At 54.4% G+C, this 17600-nt stretch overlaps 1 protein-coding gene across 1 annotated transcript in view; it reads left to right on the plus strand.

Moving 5' to 3' along the window:
* The window catches only part of LOC140717675 (vascular endothelial growth factor A-like), a 52130-nt gene that overhangs the window by 19469 nt on the left and 15061 nt on the right, over window positions 1-17600 (plus strand). Inside the window, exons 2-4 of the mRNA XM_073031313.1 lie at window positions 12494-12536; window positions 13488-13684; window positions 17069-17142. Of these exons, the coding sequence (XP_072887414.1) occupies window positions 12494-12536; window positions 13488-13684; window positions 17069-17142 (314 nt within the window). The remainder of the gene's footprint in view (window positions 1-12493; window positions 12537-13487; window positions 13685-17068; window positions 17143-17600) is intronic.

Consider the following 17600-nt stretch of genomic DNA (forward strand, 5'->3'; position numbering starts at 1 on the left):
GTCCACCTTGAGATTCATTTTCTTGTGGGCATTCACAGTAGAACAGAAAAATACAACAGAATCGACGAAAAACAACTACAAACTCTGACAAATACCGATGTACAAAAGAAGACATACTGTGAAAATACAAAAAAAAATCTATAAATAGTACTAAGAACATGAACTGTAAAGAGTCCGTGAAAGTGAGTCCGTAGGTTTTCCTGAACCTGGTGGTGTGGGACCTGATGGTCGAGGACAACGTACAATTGTACAGCACCGGAACTGAACGCCGATCTCCGGAAGGCACCGAGCGCGGCGCTGTTACAGTGAACGGGGAGGGCTTTGCCTGTGACGGACTGGCCTTCACCCACCGCTCTGAGTGCGCTTCTCCGTCCCCGGCCGTCAGGGTGCTGGGCACCGCGCGTTTACGGGTCGGTCGGAGTTGCTGGCGACACGGCGAATCTGCGCAAACTCGTAGAAGTGTTCGAGCGGTGGGTGAATTTCTCCTTCGGCGAACCCACGCTGTCTTCAGCCCGCGGCCCAGCCGCTCCGGGTGAGGAATCTTCTGGAGTTAAAGCTCCACTCTGTAATCGCACCCACGAGTTGGGATGTTCTGGGATTTGGCAAAGACATTGTTTTCTTTGCTTTCTGTACAAGCTGGGCGGAGGGGACGAGGGTGTTGCCTGAAATTCCCTACCCATCTCCAAGGGGTTCTGCTGAGACCGGGTGAGGGGAAATCATGGATTGTATTTGGCATCGTCACAGTAAACATGGTGCAGAGTTTTGATCCCACAATAAAACATCCACCCGGACATTATCTTCTCCCCGAACCTCCTCATCGCCTTCCCTTCCTGCCCAAAAAACAGCGTTTCTGCCCTGGTACTGTGTGATGGGACGGTGTGGAGGGAGATTCACTCTGTCTTTGACCCTGGGAGTGTGTGATGGGACGGTGTGGAGGGAGATTCACTCTGTGTCTGACCCCGGGAGTGTGTGATGGGACGGTGTGGAGGGAGCTTCACTCTGTGTCTGACCCCGGTAGTGTGTGATGGGACGGTGTGGAGGGTGTCTGACCCCGGGAGTGTGTGATGGGACGGTGTGGAGGGGAGCTTCACTCTGTGTCTGACCCCGGGAGTGTGTGATGGGACGGTGTGGAGGGTGTCTGACCCCGGGAGTGTGTGATGGGACGGTGGTGGGAGGGAGCTTCACTCTGTGTCTGACCCCGGGAGTGTGTGATGGGACGGTGTGGAGGGAGTTTCACTATGTGTCTGACCCCGGGAGTGTGTGATGGGACGGTGTGGGAGGGAGTTTCACTCTGTGCCTGACCCCGGGAGTGTGTGATGGGACGGTGTGGAGGAGCTTCACTCTGTGTCTGACCCCGGAGTGTGCGATGGGACGGTTGTGGAGGGAGCTTCACTCTGTGTCTGACCCCGGGAGTATGCGATGGGACGGTGTGTGGAGGGTTGCTTCACTCTGTGTCTGACCCGGGAGTGTGCGATGGGACGGTGTGGAGGGAGCTTCACTCTGTGTCTGACCCCGGGAGTGTGCAATGGAACGGTGTGGAGGGAGCTTCACTCTGTGTGTCTGACCCCACGAGTGTGTGATGGGACGGTGCGGAGGGAGCTTCACTCTGTGTCTGACCCCGGGAGTGTGTGATGGGACGGTGTGGAGGGAGCTTCACTCTGTGTCTGACCCCGGGAGTGTGTGATGGGACGGTGTAGAGGGAGCTTCACCCTGTGTCTAACCCCGGGAGTGTGTGATGGGACGGTGTGGAGGGAGTTTCATTATGTGTCTGACCCCGGGAGTGGTGTGATGGGACGGTGTGGAGGGAGCTTCACTCTGTGTCTGACCCCGGGAGTGTGTGATGGGACGGTGTTGGAGGGAGCTTCACTCTGTGTCTGACCCCGGGAGTGGTGTGATGGGACGGTGTGGAGGGAGCTTCACTCTGTGTCCGACCCCGGGAGTGTGTGATGGGACGGTGCAGACGGAGCTTTCCAGAGAGTATGTGAGGCGGGGGGTAATACTGAAATTGGTCTACTCGATGTGACTGAGATCAAAGCGTGCCCTGTGATGTGCGGGCACTCCAGCGCTATGACCCTCCCTGTTACCTGAGCACCAGGTACAGGTCCCGGCAGGAACTTTGGCATCCCCCGCCCACCCCCCCCAGTTAAAGCACTATGAACATTATCTAGTTCTGGCTCCGGGGCCGTCCCTCCCCACATTCTCACTGCAGAGGAGCCGAATCTACCAGCGAACGAGGGCAGGTACCCTCGGGTATCTGGTAACCCAGGCCAACATTGACCAGCGGAGCACCGTGTCCAGTTCCAGTTGCCATAGAACCATAGAACCACAGAACATTACAGCACAGAAACAGGCCCTTCGACCTTTCTTGTCCCGTGCCGAACCATTTTCTGCCTTGTCCCACTGACCTGCACCTGGACCATATCCCTCCATACCCCTCTCATCCATGTACCTGTCCAAGTTTTTCTTAAATGTTAAAAGTGAGCCCGCATTCACCACTTCATCTGGCAGCTCATTCCACACTCCCACCACTCTCTGTGTGAAGAAGCCCCCCTAATGTTCCCTTTAAACTTTTCCCCCCTTCACCCTTAACCCATGTCCTCTTGTTTTCCCCTTCACCCTTAACCCATGTCCTCTTGTTTTTTTTTTCTCCCCTGGCCTCAGTGGAAAAAGCCTGCTTGCATTCACTCTATCTATACCCATCATAATTTTATACACCTCCATCAAATCTCCCCTCATTCTCCTATGCTCCAGGGAATAAAGTCCTAACCTATTCAACCTTTCTCTGTAACTCAGTTTCTCAAGTCCCGGCAACATCCTTGTAAACCTTCTCTGCACTCTTTCAACCTTATTAATATCCTTCCTGTAATTCGGTGACCAAAACTGCGCACAATACTCCAAATTCGGTCTCACCAATGTCTTATGCAACCTCACCATTACATTCCAACTCTTATACTCCAAAGTTGCCCTGGAGCTTCTGAACCGGGAAGAGCGCAGAGGTGATCTGCAAGGCCGTTGCTGGTACTGGAGAGATTCGGCTACAGGGAGAGGCTGTAGAGATCGGCCTTGGGGCGGCACTTTAGAGCAACGCGATTACAGCACCAGCGACCGGGGCCCAACTTTCCCTGCAGAGTGTGAGCGATTCGTATGTTCTCCCCACGACCATGTGGGCTTTCGCGAGAGGCTGAGGTTTCCTCCCATAGGCCAAAGACGAACCAGTTAGTGGGCTAATTGTAGATGTAATTGGGCTCATTGTTTCTCTAAGTTAAAAGCCAAAGACTTAATTCCTTGGAGTGCTGGGGACCGAGAGGTGATCATGTAGAAATTTATCAGATTATCAGAGCATGGGTGAGATGAATGAGCACCGGTCTTTTTTTTTAACGCAGAGTTGGTTCAGTCCAGAACTAGAGGGCGTAGGTTACGGTAAGAGGGAAGAGAAACAGGCCCTTAGGCCCTTCGGCCCTTCTAGTCCATGCTGAACTCTCATTCTGTCAAGACGTGCGCCGGCAAGATCGGAACCCAAGTGCCGAGAAAAGACGGGCTCTGATGCAGAGCTGGCGGTGAGAGTTTATTCGTAACGATAAAATAATATCATAATAGTTCCTAAAGAATTGGCTGGGCCACGCGGCACCGCAGGAGAAGTAACATTCTCCAAACTCGGACCCCGCGATTCGCGCTGATCAGGCGCCCACTTAAATAACACAAGTTCCAGGGGAAACCCCGAGCCGATCGAAATAAACCGAGCAGGTTTAAACAGACGGCACCAGGAGACCGCATTACCAAGAGCCAGTCGCCCGAGGAAAAGGAGCACAAGGACCTCTAAACGATCGTGGCGGGGGTGTTGTCCGACGGTGACAGGGAACCTGTGCGGGGAGTTTTTTTTAAAAACGGGAAAAGCCTTTGCACTGGCGCTCTGCCTCTCCCTCGACCTCAGAAGTCCGGGTCCTGTGGTACAAGCAAACGTCCTCGGTTACAGTGGAGGACCACGGCGTCTTCTGTGCCTTGCCGGGCCCTTCGCTCTCCACGGAGCGTCGGAGAACCGCCTTCCTGGCCGCTGGTCTCATCCGCCTGCTCAGACAGGCATGGCCGCGTACGAGGCCGGCAGCTTCCCTCGGCTGCTTCAGCCCGCCCGCCGGAGCGGCGTAACGCTTCTAAATGACTAACGACTCGTTAGTCGGAACATGGCCGATTCACACGCTGGTAAGAAACCCGGCGCCCCCAAGCTCTCCGGCGCCCCACGCAGGCCAGGAGGTTTCACTGCACGTTCTGCCTCGCTCCATCAGCCACAGGCCTCCCTCCATACCCCTCCCGTCCATGAGGGGGTCAAGAGGACCTGAGAGGAAGCTTGTTTTGTTTTAACACACGTCGGGGGGGGGGGGGAAATGAGCTGCCAGAGGAAGTGTTTGAGGCAGATATAAAAACAAGCTGTACATGGATAGGAAATGTTCCCAGCCCTTGGACCCCTGCCATTAAGCAAGGGGTCCCGGGACCCCGGGCTGACAGCCCCTGATTTAGAGGGTTGAGTGACAAGCAGATGAGTGTAGTCTGCTGAATTTTGGGTAGGTTGGGAGAACCAAAACTTACAACGGCAAGTTCAAAGTAAAATTTATTATCGGGAGTACGTACATGTTACTGCATACAAACCTGAGGTTCATTTTCAACTGGGCATGCTCAGCGAATCTGTAGAACGGTAACCAGAAACAGGATCATTGGACAACAAATTTTGTGCAATAAATGACAAGATAGGAGTCCTTAAAGTGAGATCATTGGTTGTGGGGACATCTCAATGGATGGGCAAGCGAGTGTCGGTTCACGAGCTTGATGGTTGAGGGGCAGTAGCTGTCCTTGAACCTGAGGCACTTGCTTAGTCAGAGGAATTTCGGCTCCTGTACTCAGTGATGCACCATCAATAACTCACTCTGAGACGTAAAAGCGAGGTATCGGCTTTTATTGACTGGAAGAAGGAACAAGCAGTGAGTGACCACCATACTACATCCTGGAGACTGAGAGGCCGGGCTCGGACCTCCATCACCTTTATACCGGGGTCTGTGGGAGGAGCCACAGGAGCAGTCATCAGGGGCGTGTCCAGACAGGTATATGTAGTTCACCACACTCAGATAAAGGGAAATAAACTGTAACCCTTCCTAGTTTACCCACAGTAGATCCAGTTCCAATGCTGTCAGTAGCGCCATCTTTCAGATATCTGGGGAGCGTTCTCTCTGAGCATAGCGGCGTTGACAACGACACCCAGAGCCGCATTAAACAGGCACCAGCTGCCTTTGGGAGACTTCGGCGTGGAGTCTTTCAGAACCGGAGCCTTCGTCCCTCCACAGAGGTCGCGCAGTCTGTGTCACCACCCTCCTTTATGGCCGTGAAGCTCGGGTAACCCCCAGCCGTCACATCAGGTATTGAGGCCATGATTACCAGCGTCAGTTGCCGTGGCTGGGGCACGTGATAAGGATGCCCCCATGTCGGCTACCCTGCAGAGTGTTATTCGGCCAGCTACATCATGGCCGACGCTCAGCTGGAGGGCCGAAGAAGGTGCTATAAGGATCAGATGAAGAATGCTTTAAGGAAGTGCAAGATCAGACCCGAGGACCTGGAGACGTGACACTTGGCGACGGCTGTGTGGGGACGGGGTTTGTATGCTGGAGGTGGGAAGAACAACCGGAAGACAGCAGAAGAGAGCCAGGAGGAACGCAGCCATGGTTGCCATCACTACCACCGCTGCCACATATACACGTCCCACCTGCAATGGAGCTTGTGGGTCCAGGGTAGGTCTGTATAGTCAGCAAAGATCTCACCGTTAAAGGAGTGGACGTCGTCATTGGATTCAGATGGACAACCGAAAGAAGAAGTTGTTTTAATACCCCGTTAAGTTAGGCTCGGCCATTTGTGATGCAATAGCGCCACCTCCTGGCGAGATGCGGTACTGCGGCGCAGCTTGTCTGGGGCAAGGAGGGGAAGATGTCTTTTGATGGGGCGGCGATTTTTCGCTGCCCGGCCACGGTCGAAAGGGCGCCGCAGACAATCTGACTCGGATTCCCATTCAGATTTATTTAAAACGTGTCCGTCGAAGCAGCGAGACGTGCCGCTTGCCTCCACAGCCAGCCGAGGGCAGCCCGTGAGGGAATCTGCCCCAAAGTAGCACGCCCACGAGACAGAAGAGGGCAACAACAGCGAAACAGGTCTCCCCCCTCCCCAAGCCCCTCACACACACACACATACCTCCAACCCCAGGACAGGCTGCCTCCAGTCCTTGGCCTAGACTCGTAGACAAGCTGACCCAGGAGCTTTGACCTTCAATCAGACCTTTGGACTGGGGGTAGCGAGCTTGGGGGGGGCAGGGGTCAATAAACAGCCAACTTCTCAAATTTACCTCGCGTGCATCCAAATATACGGTGAAATGCATTGTCTGGCTTAACAACCAACATAACCTAAGGTCGTGCTATAGTATCGGGCTGGGACATACCTACATCGACTGTTCATTCCCCCTCCATAGATGCTGCCTGACCTTCTGAGTCCCTCCAGCAGCCGGTGTGCGTGCGCGTGTGTGTGGGGTGTCACTGGGGTGCCATGTTGAAGTCGTACAAGACATTGCCGAAACCTAATGAGGAGTATTGTGTGCAGATCTGGTCAGAATCAGATTTATCATCGTCGGCATGTGACATGAAATCTGTTAACTTAGCAGCAGCAGTTCAATGCAGTACGTAACACAGGAGGGAAAAAAAGTGAAAATCAATAAACCAGTCAATCCATTGCAGTCTATGTGTATTGAAATTGAAACAGAAATAATTGTGTATTAAAAATGTGAAGTAGTGTTCATGGGTTCAATGTCCATTCAAGAATCGGATGGCAGAGGGGAAGAAGCTGTTCCTGAATCGCTGAGTGTGTGTCTTCAGGCTCCTGTACCTCCTCCCTGATGGCAGAGGGGAAGAAGCTGTTCCTGAATTGCTGAGTGTGTGCCTACAGGCTCCTGTACCTCCTCCCTGATGGTGACAATGAGAAAAGGGCATGTCCTGGGTGCTGGGGGTCCTTATTAATGGACTCTGCCTTTCTGAGACACCGCTTCTTGAAGGTGTCCTGGGTACTTTGTAGGCTGGTGCCGAAGATGGAGCTGACTGGATTTAAAACCCTCTGCAGCTTCTTTCAATCCTGTGCAGTAGCCCCTCCATACCAGATAATGCTCTGGTAATGCCCTATGACTCCATTATTTCCTCGGGTGTGCGGGCGTTGAGCCTGAGGTTTGTGCTGTGGTTCTTCAGTGCGGTCAGCGCGACGGTTTACGGTCCCGGCGACCCGGGTTCGATTCCCCCGGCCGCCGGAAAGGAGTCTGTACATTTTCTCCCCGGTTCAGCCCCACACAGGGGACTTCCCTCCAGGCCCACGCGGGTGTGAAGATAATACAGCGGGAAAGGCGGTGCAGAACATTCAGAGGCGCGCGCCCGCGCAAAACGCTGGAGGAGCTCGGCAAACCTCAACTGAGGGGAGTCAACGTTTTGGGCCGAGACCCTTCTGCTGGGCTGGAAAGAAAGGGGGAAGACCTTCTCACCCCCTGCTTCTCTTGCCTTCTCCCTTTCCAGTCCTGACGAAGGTTCTCAGCCTGAAGTGTCGACGGTTTATCTTCCCATGCCCTGCTGAGCTCCTCCAGCATTTTGTGTGCATGTTACTCTCGAATGCCAGCGCCAGTGTCAGCGCACTGTTCTGAGGGGGCGGTGGCCTCTGCTGGGACAGATGCTCCCTCCCCCGGGAAGAGTCAGGAGCGAGCTCGTCTCTACTCAGGGCGTTTACAGCAGCAGGCGCGTGTAAACCCCCCCCCGGAGGGCCATCGGGGACTCCAGCCGCCCCAACCACAAACCGTTTCAGCTGCTTCCGTCGGGCAGACGGTACCGCAGCGTTAAAACTGGGAGCAACAGGCTCCGGGACAGCTTCTTCCACCAGGCCGTCGGATTTATCAATGTGTACATGGACTTACCTATACAATCTCGGTGTTGGGGCAATATCCTCCCTCGTTTCCTTTCCTTATTGCGACGGAGAAGCGACATAACGATATTTAACCCCTCGTGTTGGGAGGTGGGTGTAGGAAATAAAATTCTAGATCTCAGGAAAGCAAAGGGTTGCCCAGTTAAGGCGCAGAGGTGGAGGAACGTCCGAGGAGACTGGCTGCCTATCAGGTCCACATCTTGAAGTCAGGTGCAATCTCATGTGGATAGGGTGGTGAAGAAAGCTTTTGGTATGCTGGCCTTTATAAATCAGAGCATTGAGTATAGGAGTTGGGATGTAATGTTAAAATTGTACAAGACATTGGTAAGGCCAAATTTGGAGTATTGTGTACAGTTCTGGTCACCGAATTATAGGAAAGATGTCAACAAAATAGAGAGAGTACAGAGGAGATTTACTAGAATGTTACCTGGGTTTCAGCACCTAAGTTACAGATAAAGGTTGAACAAGTTAGGTCTTTATTCTTTGGCGTGTAGAAGGTTGAGGGGGGACTTGATAGAGGTATTTAAAATTATGAGGGGGATAGATAAAGTTGACATGGATAGGCTATTTCCATTGAGAGTAGGGGAGATTCAAACAAGAGGACATGAGTTGAGGGTTAGGGGGCAAAAGTTTAGGGGTAACACGAGGGGGAACTTCTTTACTCAGAGAGTGGTAGCTGTGTGGAACGAGCTTCCAGTAGAAGTGGTAGAGGCAGGTTCGGTATTGTCATTTAAAGTAAAATTGGATAGGGATATGGACAGGAGAGGAATGGAGGGTTATGGGCTGAGTGCGGGCCGGTGGGACTAGGTGAGAGTAAGCATTCGGCACGGACTAGAAGGGACGAGATGGCCTGTTTCCGTGCTGTAATGGTTACATGGTTATATCTTCCGAAGCTCTGACGAAATGTGTTCGGGGCCGAGATAGTTTTGTGGCCGGGATCGATCAGCTTCTCCTGTCGCGTCCACGGATTCGTGTTTACCCGAAGCAGGCCGCGAAATGCGCGTTTTGCGTCACCAGCCCCGCACGGCCCAAGGGCGGGGCTGCGGGCAGCCCGTAGGTGTCGGCGCCAACGTGGCGTTACCCGTGGTCCGCGACTTTCGACTGTGGTCACCCGGGGGATGGGGAGCCCAGGCGGTCGCGGTGGGGAGAGCGTGCAAACCCTGTCCCGGCAGCGGCAGTAAAGGGTACGGGCTAGCCACTAGGCTACCGCGTCACAGAGGCATGTGGACAGAAGCGCCGGCTTCTTGCCCCTTCCCCTCACGTCCTGATGAAGGGTCTCGGCCTGAAACGTTGACTGTTTACCCTCTCCATAGACGCTGCCTGACCTGCTGAGTTCCTCCAGCATTTTGTGTGTGTGTGTTAAATTAAATAAATATATACATAGTACATTATAAATTATATATATTCTTAAACAACTTTATGTATACTTACTGTAATTCAGATTTTCTCTATTATTCTGTAGTGTATTGTAGTGCTGCCACAAAGTTAGATAGATAGATAGATACTTTATTCATCCCCATGGGGAAATTCAACTTTTTTTCCAATGTCCCATACACTTGTTGTAGCAAAACTAATTACATACAATACTTAACTCAGTAAAAAAATATGATATGCATCTAAATCACTATCTCAAACAGCATTAATAATAGCTTTTAAAAAGTTCTTAAGTCCTGGCGGTAGAATTGTAAAGCCTAATGGCATTGGGGAGTATTGACCTCTTCATCCTGTCTGAGGAGCATTGCATCGATAGTAACCTGTCACTGAAACTGCTTCTCTGTCTCTGGATGTTTGCTATGTAGAGGATGTTCAGAGTTATCCATAATTGACCGTAGCCTACTCAGCGCCCTTCGCTCAGCTACCGATGTTAAACTCTCCAGTACTTTGCCCGCGACAGAGCCCGCCTTCCTTACCAGCTTATTAAGACGTGAGGCGTCCCTCTTCTTAATGCTTCCTCCCCAACACGCCACCACAAAGAAGAGGGCGCTCTCCACAACTGACCTATAGAACATCTTCAGCATCTCACTACAGACATTGAATGACGCCAACCTTCTTAGGAAGTACATTCGACTCTGTGCCTTCCTGCACAAGGCATCTGCACAAGTTAACAGATTCCACAATATCTACCGGTGATATTAATTCTGATTAATAAGAAGGTTAATGGCATGTTGGCCTTCATAACAAGGGGAGTTGAGTGTAGGAGCAAAGAGGTCCTTCTGCAGCTGTACAGGGCCCTGGTGAGACCCCACCTGGAGTATTGTGTGCAGTTTTGGTCTCCAAATCTGAGGAAGGACATTCTTGCTATTGAGGGAGTGCAGCGTAGGTTCACGAGGTTGATTCCCGGGATGGCGGGACTGTCATATGTTGAAAGATTGGAGCGACTGGGCTTGTATACACTGGAATTTAGAAGGATGAGAGGGGATCTGATTGAAACATATAAGATTATTAAGGGATTGGACACGCTGGAGGCAGGAAGCATGTTCCCGATGTTGGGGGAGTCCAGAACCAGAGGCCACAGTTTAAGAATAAGGGGTAGGCCATTTAGAACAGAGTTCAGGAAAAAAAATTTCACCCAGAGAGTTGTGGATCTGTGGAATGCTCTGCCTCAGAAGGCAGTGGAGGCCAATTCTCCACTGGATGCTTTCAAGAGAGAGTTAGATAGAGCTCTTAAAGATAGCGGAGTCAAGGGATATGGGGAGAAGGCAGGAACGGGGTACTGATTGTGAATGATCAGCCACGATCACATTGAATGGCGGTGCTGGCTCGAAGGGCCGAATGGCCTACTCCTGCACCCAGCTCTGACTCCTGTCCGCAAGCTCGCAGCGGGCTGGCTCTTAAATGACGGCGAGACTGAGGACGAAAAGGAGGCGGGGAGCCTAGCGGGGCGTTGCCGTGGCAATGACCTTCCCCCTCGATGTCAGCAATATGGAAAAGCCGGTCACTGGAAGGAGGGGGTGGCGGGGCACGTGCTCCACTCTACGCCGAGAGGGTTGAGGCTTCCAGTTCCTCCCTCGAGGCGATCGCAAACGACGGCCGCGTCCCGGCACATCGCCCTCGCTGTCCGAGTTGTGGGCGCGGCTCGGCGCACCACAGAAACTGGCCGCCCCCCCCCCACCCCCGTGGGCTCTGTCCTGCTCCTCCTGCTGCCACCCACCCACCCCAGACTCTCTCTCCTCCCGACTATCGGGCAGAAGACTCGAGGCGCAGGAGCCTGAAGACACACACTCAGCGATTCAGGAACAGCTTCTTCCCCTCTGCCATCAGAGAGGAGGTACAGGAGCCTGAAGACACACACTCAGCGATTCAGGAACAGCTTCTTCCCCTCTGCCATCAGGGAGGAGGTACAGGAGCCTGAAGACACACACTCAACGATTCAGGAACAGCTTCTTCCCCTCTGCCATCAGGGAGGAGGTACAGGAGCCTGAAGACACACACTCAGCGATTCAGGAACAGCTTCTTCCCCTCTGCCATCAGGGAGGAGGTACAGGAGCCTGAAGACACACACTCAGCGATTCAGGAACGGCTTCTTCCCCTCCGCCGTCCGATTCCTAAACGGCCGTCGAGCCCGCCATCTCACTGTTTTCTGACTCTCCTTCTGCGCTACTTAATTTTATATAAAAGCTTAAATGGAACATACACTCAGCGGCCACTTTATTAGGTACACCCGCTCGTTAATAGCTAATCAGCCAATCGCGTGGCAGCAACTCAGCGCATAACAGCGTGCCGACGCGGTCAAGAGGTTCCGTTGTTGTTCAGACCAAACATCGGGATGGGGGGAGAAACGTGACTTTGACCCGTGGAACGATTGCTGGCGCCAGATGGGGTGGTTTGAGTATCTCAGAAGCTGCTGGGATTGGTGCGAAAAACGGAAGGAAAAAAATCCACTGATCGGCAGTTCTGTGGGCGAAGACGCCTCGTTCATGAGAGAGAGGTCGGAGGAGAACGGCCGGACTGGGTCAAGCTGACAGGAAGGCGACAGTAACTCAAATCACCTCACGTTACAACGGCGGTGTGCGGAAGAGCATCTCTGAACGCACGACACGTCGAACCTTGATCTATCTAATATACACACACACACGCTGAGTGGCCACGGTACTAGGCTCCTCCTATAAATAATAAACTGGCCACTGGGTAGAGGTTCCTGGTCCTCAGCTGCTGTAGCACGTCCGCTTCGGGGTTAAACTCCCGGCCGCTGCCCTCTGACCTCTCTCGCTGTGAGTTCCGCGATGCCACCGTTTCCTCCCACGTCCCACTGACGTGTGGAATCGGCCTCTGTGAGTCGTCCCTCCGTGTGTGGGGCGAGGGGCAGGAGAAGCACGAGCGGGGGGGGGGGGGGCTGGGCCAGCACCGGCACGCTGGCCCGAATGGCCTCCCGCGGGGCCGTTACGTGCTCTCCGTCGTGGCGGGAATTTTCGCCGGAGGCCGTGCAGCCTGTCTCGGACGGGGGTGGGGGCAGGTCTGGGACTCTGTGATGGAGAGGAAGGTCAGTCCGTTAACCTGTTCCCTTTTCTTCCAGCCCTCACTGATTCCTCGAGAAGCTCGTCAGCAGGCAAGCCAAGGTAGGGCACGGAATCCGGATCTTCCAGTTGCCAATCACACCTCCACACTGTCCCATCACACACTCCCGGGGTCAGACACAGAGTGAAGCTCCCTCCACACCGCCCCATCGCACACTCCCGGGGTCAGGCACAGAGAGAAGCTCCCTCCACACCGTCCCATCACACACTCCCGGGGTCAGACACAGAGTGAAGCTCCCTCCGCACCGTCCCATCACACACTCCCGGGGTCAGACACAGAGAGAAGCTCCCTCCACACCGTCCCATCACACACTCCCGGGGTCAGACACAGAGTGAAGCTCCCTCCACACTGTCCCATCACACATCACACACTCCCGGGGTCAGACACAGAGTGAAGCTCCCTCCACACCGTCCCATCACACACTCCCGGGGTCAGACAGAGTGAAGCTCCCTCCGCACCGTCCCATCACACACTCCCGGGGTCAGACACAGAGTGAAGCTCCCTCCACACCGTCCCATCACACACTCCCGGGGTGAGACACAGAGTGAAGCTCCCTCCAGACCGTCCCATCACACACTCCCGGGGTCAGACACAGAGTGAATCTCCCTCCACACCGTCCCATCACACACTCCTGGGGTCAGACACAGAGTGAAGCTCCCTCCACACCGTTCCATCACACACTCCCGGGGTCAGACACAGAGTGAAACTCCCTCCACACCGTCCCATCACACACTCCCGGGGTCAGACACAGAGTGAAGCTCCCTCTACACCATCCCATCACACACTCCCGGGGTCAGACACAGAGTGAAGTTGTTAGAAACCCACATGCTCACACGTAAACACGTGAATAGCTCGAGTTCAGGATTTAACCTGGGACAGCGACTCTACCCACTGCGTCACCGAGGGACGAGGGCTGGAGGAGGGGGCAGGGAGGTGGGTGGTGTCGGGGTGGGGTGTGCGAACTCTAACGGCCGCCCCGTCTGTCCCGGCAGCCATGACGTGGATGGACGTGTACTGGCGGTCGGTGTGCCAGACCCGCGAGACGCTGGTGTCCATCAACGGCGAGTATCCCAACGAGGTGGAGTACATCTTCGTGCCCTCCTGCGTCCTCCTCACCCGCTGCTCCGGATGCTGTAACGACGAGCAGCTGCAGTGTGTCCCGACGGATACTGACACCGTGCTCATGCAGGTAACCCACGTCCGTCCCTCTCCCTGTACACCATCCCTCTCCCCGTATCTCTCGTTCATTCTGTCCCTCTCCCCATACACCATCCCTCTCCCCGTACCTCTCCTTCATTCCGTCCCTCTCCCTGTACACCATCCCTCTCCCCCGTATCTCTCGTTCATTCCGTCCCTCTCCCTGTACACCATCCCTCTCCCCGTACCTCTCCTTCATTCCATCCCTCTCCTTCATTCCATCCCTCTCCCCATCCCCCTCCCCCCGTACCTCTCCTTCATTCCATCCCTCTCCCCATCCCCCTCCTCCCCATACCTCTCCTTCATTCCATCCCTCTCCCCATACACCATCCCTCTCCCCGTACCTCTCCTTCATTCCGTCCCTCTCCCCGTACACCATCCCTCTCCCCGTACACCATCCCTCTCCCCGTACCTCTCCTTCATTCCGTCCCTCTCCCTGTACACCATCCCTCTCCCCGTACCTCTCCTTCATTCCGTCCCTCTCCCTGTACACCATCCCTCTCCCCGTACCTCTCCTTCATTCCGTCCCTCTCCCCGTACCTCTCGTTCATTCCGTCCCTCTCCCCATACACCATCCCTCTCCCTGTACCTCTCCTTCATTCCGTCCCTCTCCCCATCCCCCTCTCCCCTCCCCCGTTCTTCTCCCCCCCCCCCCCCGTCTCCCTCCCCTTCCCCCACAAATAACGACAGCCCGGCTACAGATGGTTAACTACCCCATTCCAACCTTCCCCCCCCACCCCCATCCAACCAAGATCAGCTTTCTTTTGCGATGAGCCCGTAGTTTCCCGGTCTCTGATGCCGTTTATTCAATGACGCCAATTTAAATCTCACGCTCGGCGGCGGTGGGATTCGAACTCGGGCTCTGAGTTCCTGCCACCGGCTGCTGGTCCTGGAGCTTAACCGCTGAGCCAGCACCGCCCCCCGCCAAAGCTGCCGGCCAGTCACGCAGAATGGACGATTTGTGAGAGGAGAATCGGAACCAGGTTTAACGTCACCGGCGTATGCCGCGAAATTTCAAAACGAGAGGAAATCTGCAGGCGCTGGAAATCCAAGCGACACACACACACAAAACGCCGGAGGAACTCAGCGGGCCGGGCAGCGTCTACGGAAAAGGGTGAACAGTCGTCGTTTCGGGCCGAGACCCTTCGGCAGGACTGCTGAGCTCCTGCAGCATTTCGTGTGCTGTTGCTGTTGTGAAATCTGCTGACTTTGCGGTGCAGTGCATTACGTGATAATAGAGAGAAAACGGTGTGTATATTACGGAACCCCGCTGGTTTCCTTGCCTGCGTAAGTCTAGGGAACGCCCACTCCAGTCCCGGCAAGCCGGTGAGTTTCAGACGGCCCCGGTTTGTCTGGATGCCGTGTGATCTGCCGCCCTGTTACAGCTCAGTGCCGATAAACCACAGACAGGACACTGCCCACGATTAAAGGAACCGTATTTATGAACCTTAACTAAAGGGTGAGTGAAGAAAAATGAAAAGAACGGGGTCCGCTTTAATTGAACAGTCAGACGTGCACGCGTCGGAGCTCATCGTGAGCTTCTCTGTCGCTCGCCAGCGCTCGGCCCTCGGTCCGCGCGGAAGCTCACACCCGCCTTCCGGACGTCTCGAACAAACGGGCCTCCCGCCGGGTCGAATCCTACGACGGGTTCTCCCCAGCGCCTTCTCTCTTCATCTCCAACAGACGCCCCACGCCCAACTTTCGTGTCCCTCACCAAAGCGAAAACCTCCCCTCAGCTCCACCAACCTGACTGGACGACACACGTCCCTCATCTTCGACAACAGCCCAGATAGCTCTTACGGAGCTGCTAAATGGAATACCTACGGCACAACAGTAAAGATTACAGTTAAATTAAATAAGTGGTGCAAAAATAGAAATTAAAAAAGTAGTGGGGTAGTGTTCATGGGTTCAATGTCCGTTCAGAAATCGGACGGCAGAGGGGAAGAAGCTGTTCCTGAATCGTTGAGTGTGTGTCTTCAGACTCCTGTACCTCCTCCCTGATGGCAGAGGGGAAGAAGCTGTTCCTGAATCGTTGAGTGTGTGTCTTCAGGCTCCTGTACCTCCTCCCTGATGGCAGAGGGGAAGAAGCTGTTCCTGAATCACTGAGTGTGTGTCTTCAGGCTCCTGTACCTCCTCCCTGATGGCGGAGGGGAAGAAGCTGTTCCTGAATCGCTGAGTGTGTGCCTTCAGGCTCCTGTACCTCCTCCCTGATGGCAGAGGGGAAGAAGCTGTTCCTGAATCGTTGAGTGTGTGCCTTCAGGCTCCTGTACCTCCTCCCTGATGGCAGAGGGGAAGAAGCTGTTCCTGAATCGTTGAGTGTGTGCCTTCAGGCTCCTGTACCTCCTCCCTGATGGCAGAGGGGAAGAAGCTGTTCCTGAATCGTTGAGTGTGTGCCTTCAGGCTCCTGTACCCCCTCCCTGATGGCAGAGGGGAAGAAGCTGTTCCTGAATCGTTGAGTGTGTGTCTTCAGGCTCCTGTACCTCCTCCCTGATGGCAGAGGGGAAGAAGCTGTTCCTGAATCGTTGAGTGTGTGTCTTCAGGCTCCTGTACCTCCTCCCTGATGGCAGAGGGGAAGAAGCTGTTCCTGAATCGCTGAGTGTGTGTCTTCAGACTCCTGTACCTCCTCCCTGATGGCAGAGGGGAAGAAGCTGTTCCTGAATCGTTGAGTGTGTGTCTTCAGGCTCCTGTACCCGCTCCCTGATGGCAGAGGGGAAGAAGCTGTTCCTGAATCACTGAGTGTGTGCCTTCAGGCGCCTGTACCTCCTCCCTGATGGCAGAGGGGAAGAAGCTGTTCCTGAATCGCTGAGTGTGTGTCTTCAGGCTCCTGTACCTCCTCCCTGATGGCAGAGGGGAAGAAGCTGTTCCTGAATCGCTGAGTGTGTGTCTTCAGGCTCTTGTACCCCCTCCCTGATGGCGGAGGGGAAGAAGCTGTTCCTGAATCGTTGAGTGTGTGTCTTCAGGCTCCTGTACCTCCTCCCTGATGGCAGAGGGGAAGAAGCTGTCCCTGAATCGCTGACTGTGTGTCTTCAGGCTCTTGTACCCCCTTCCTGATGGCGGAGGGGAAGAAGCTGTTCCTGAATCGTTGAGTGTGTGCCTTCAGGCTCCTGTACCTCCTCCCTGACGGTATCAATGAGAAGAGGGCATGTCCTGGGTGGTGGGGGTCCTTAATGATGGACGCTTTCTGAGGCATTGCTCCTTGAACCTGTGCGTGTTGTCGTGTAGGCAAATACTTGCGTGTGTACAGGTACGCACGTGGGTGTGTGTGTAGGTGTGAGGCCGTGTACCGCTCCTGCCTCAGCCGTCGCGGTCCGTGTCGGTTCTCTCCCCTCCCCCTCCCCAGCCGCCTGGAAACGCTCTCCGTTCTCTCCCCTGGCAGATTTTGAAGGTGAAGCACCGGACGAGCCAGCTGGTGGAGATGTCCTTCGTCCATCACAGACGCTGTGAATGTAGGTAAGAGCCAGTGATCGACGCGGCAAAACCAGGGCCAGATTCCGGGACGTTTTCACCCCCTGATCCGAGCGGGGGGGAGGGCCCAGCTCCCGGGGCAGTCTGTGGAGAGGGAGGTGGGAGGTGGGGAGGCGGTCTCCCAAGCCTCAGCTCCGGGCAAATCCTGAAAGCCCAGGCCCAGATACCCCTGAAGTGGGCAGCTCTCTGACAACATTGCAAAGGTACAATTTAACCGGAGAAATGTACACAACGTACATCCTGAAATGTTTTTTCTTCACAAACATCCACAAAAACATGTAGAAACATAGAAACCCTACAGCACAATACAGGCCCTTCGGCCCACAAAGTCCTTACCTTAGAAATTACTAGGGTTACCCACAGCCCTCTATTTTTCTAAGCACCATGTACCTATCCAAAAGTCTCTTAAAGACCCTATCGTATCCGCCTCCACCACCGTCCAG

The sequence above is a fragment of the Hemitrygon akajei genome, chromosome 28, assembly GCF_048418815.1.
Source record: "Hemitrygon akajei chromosome 28, sHemAka1.3, whole genome shotgun sequence".
Taxonomy (NCBI): domain Eukaryota; kingdom Metazoa; phylum Chordata; class Chondrichthyes; order Myliobatiformes; family Dasyatidae; genus Hemitrygon; species Hemitrygon akajei.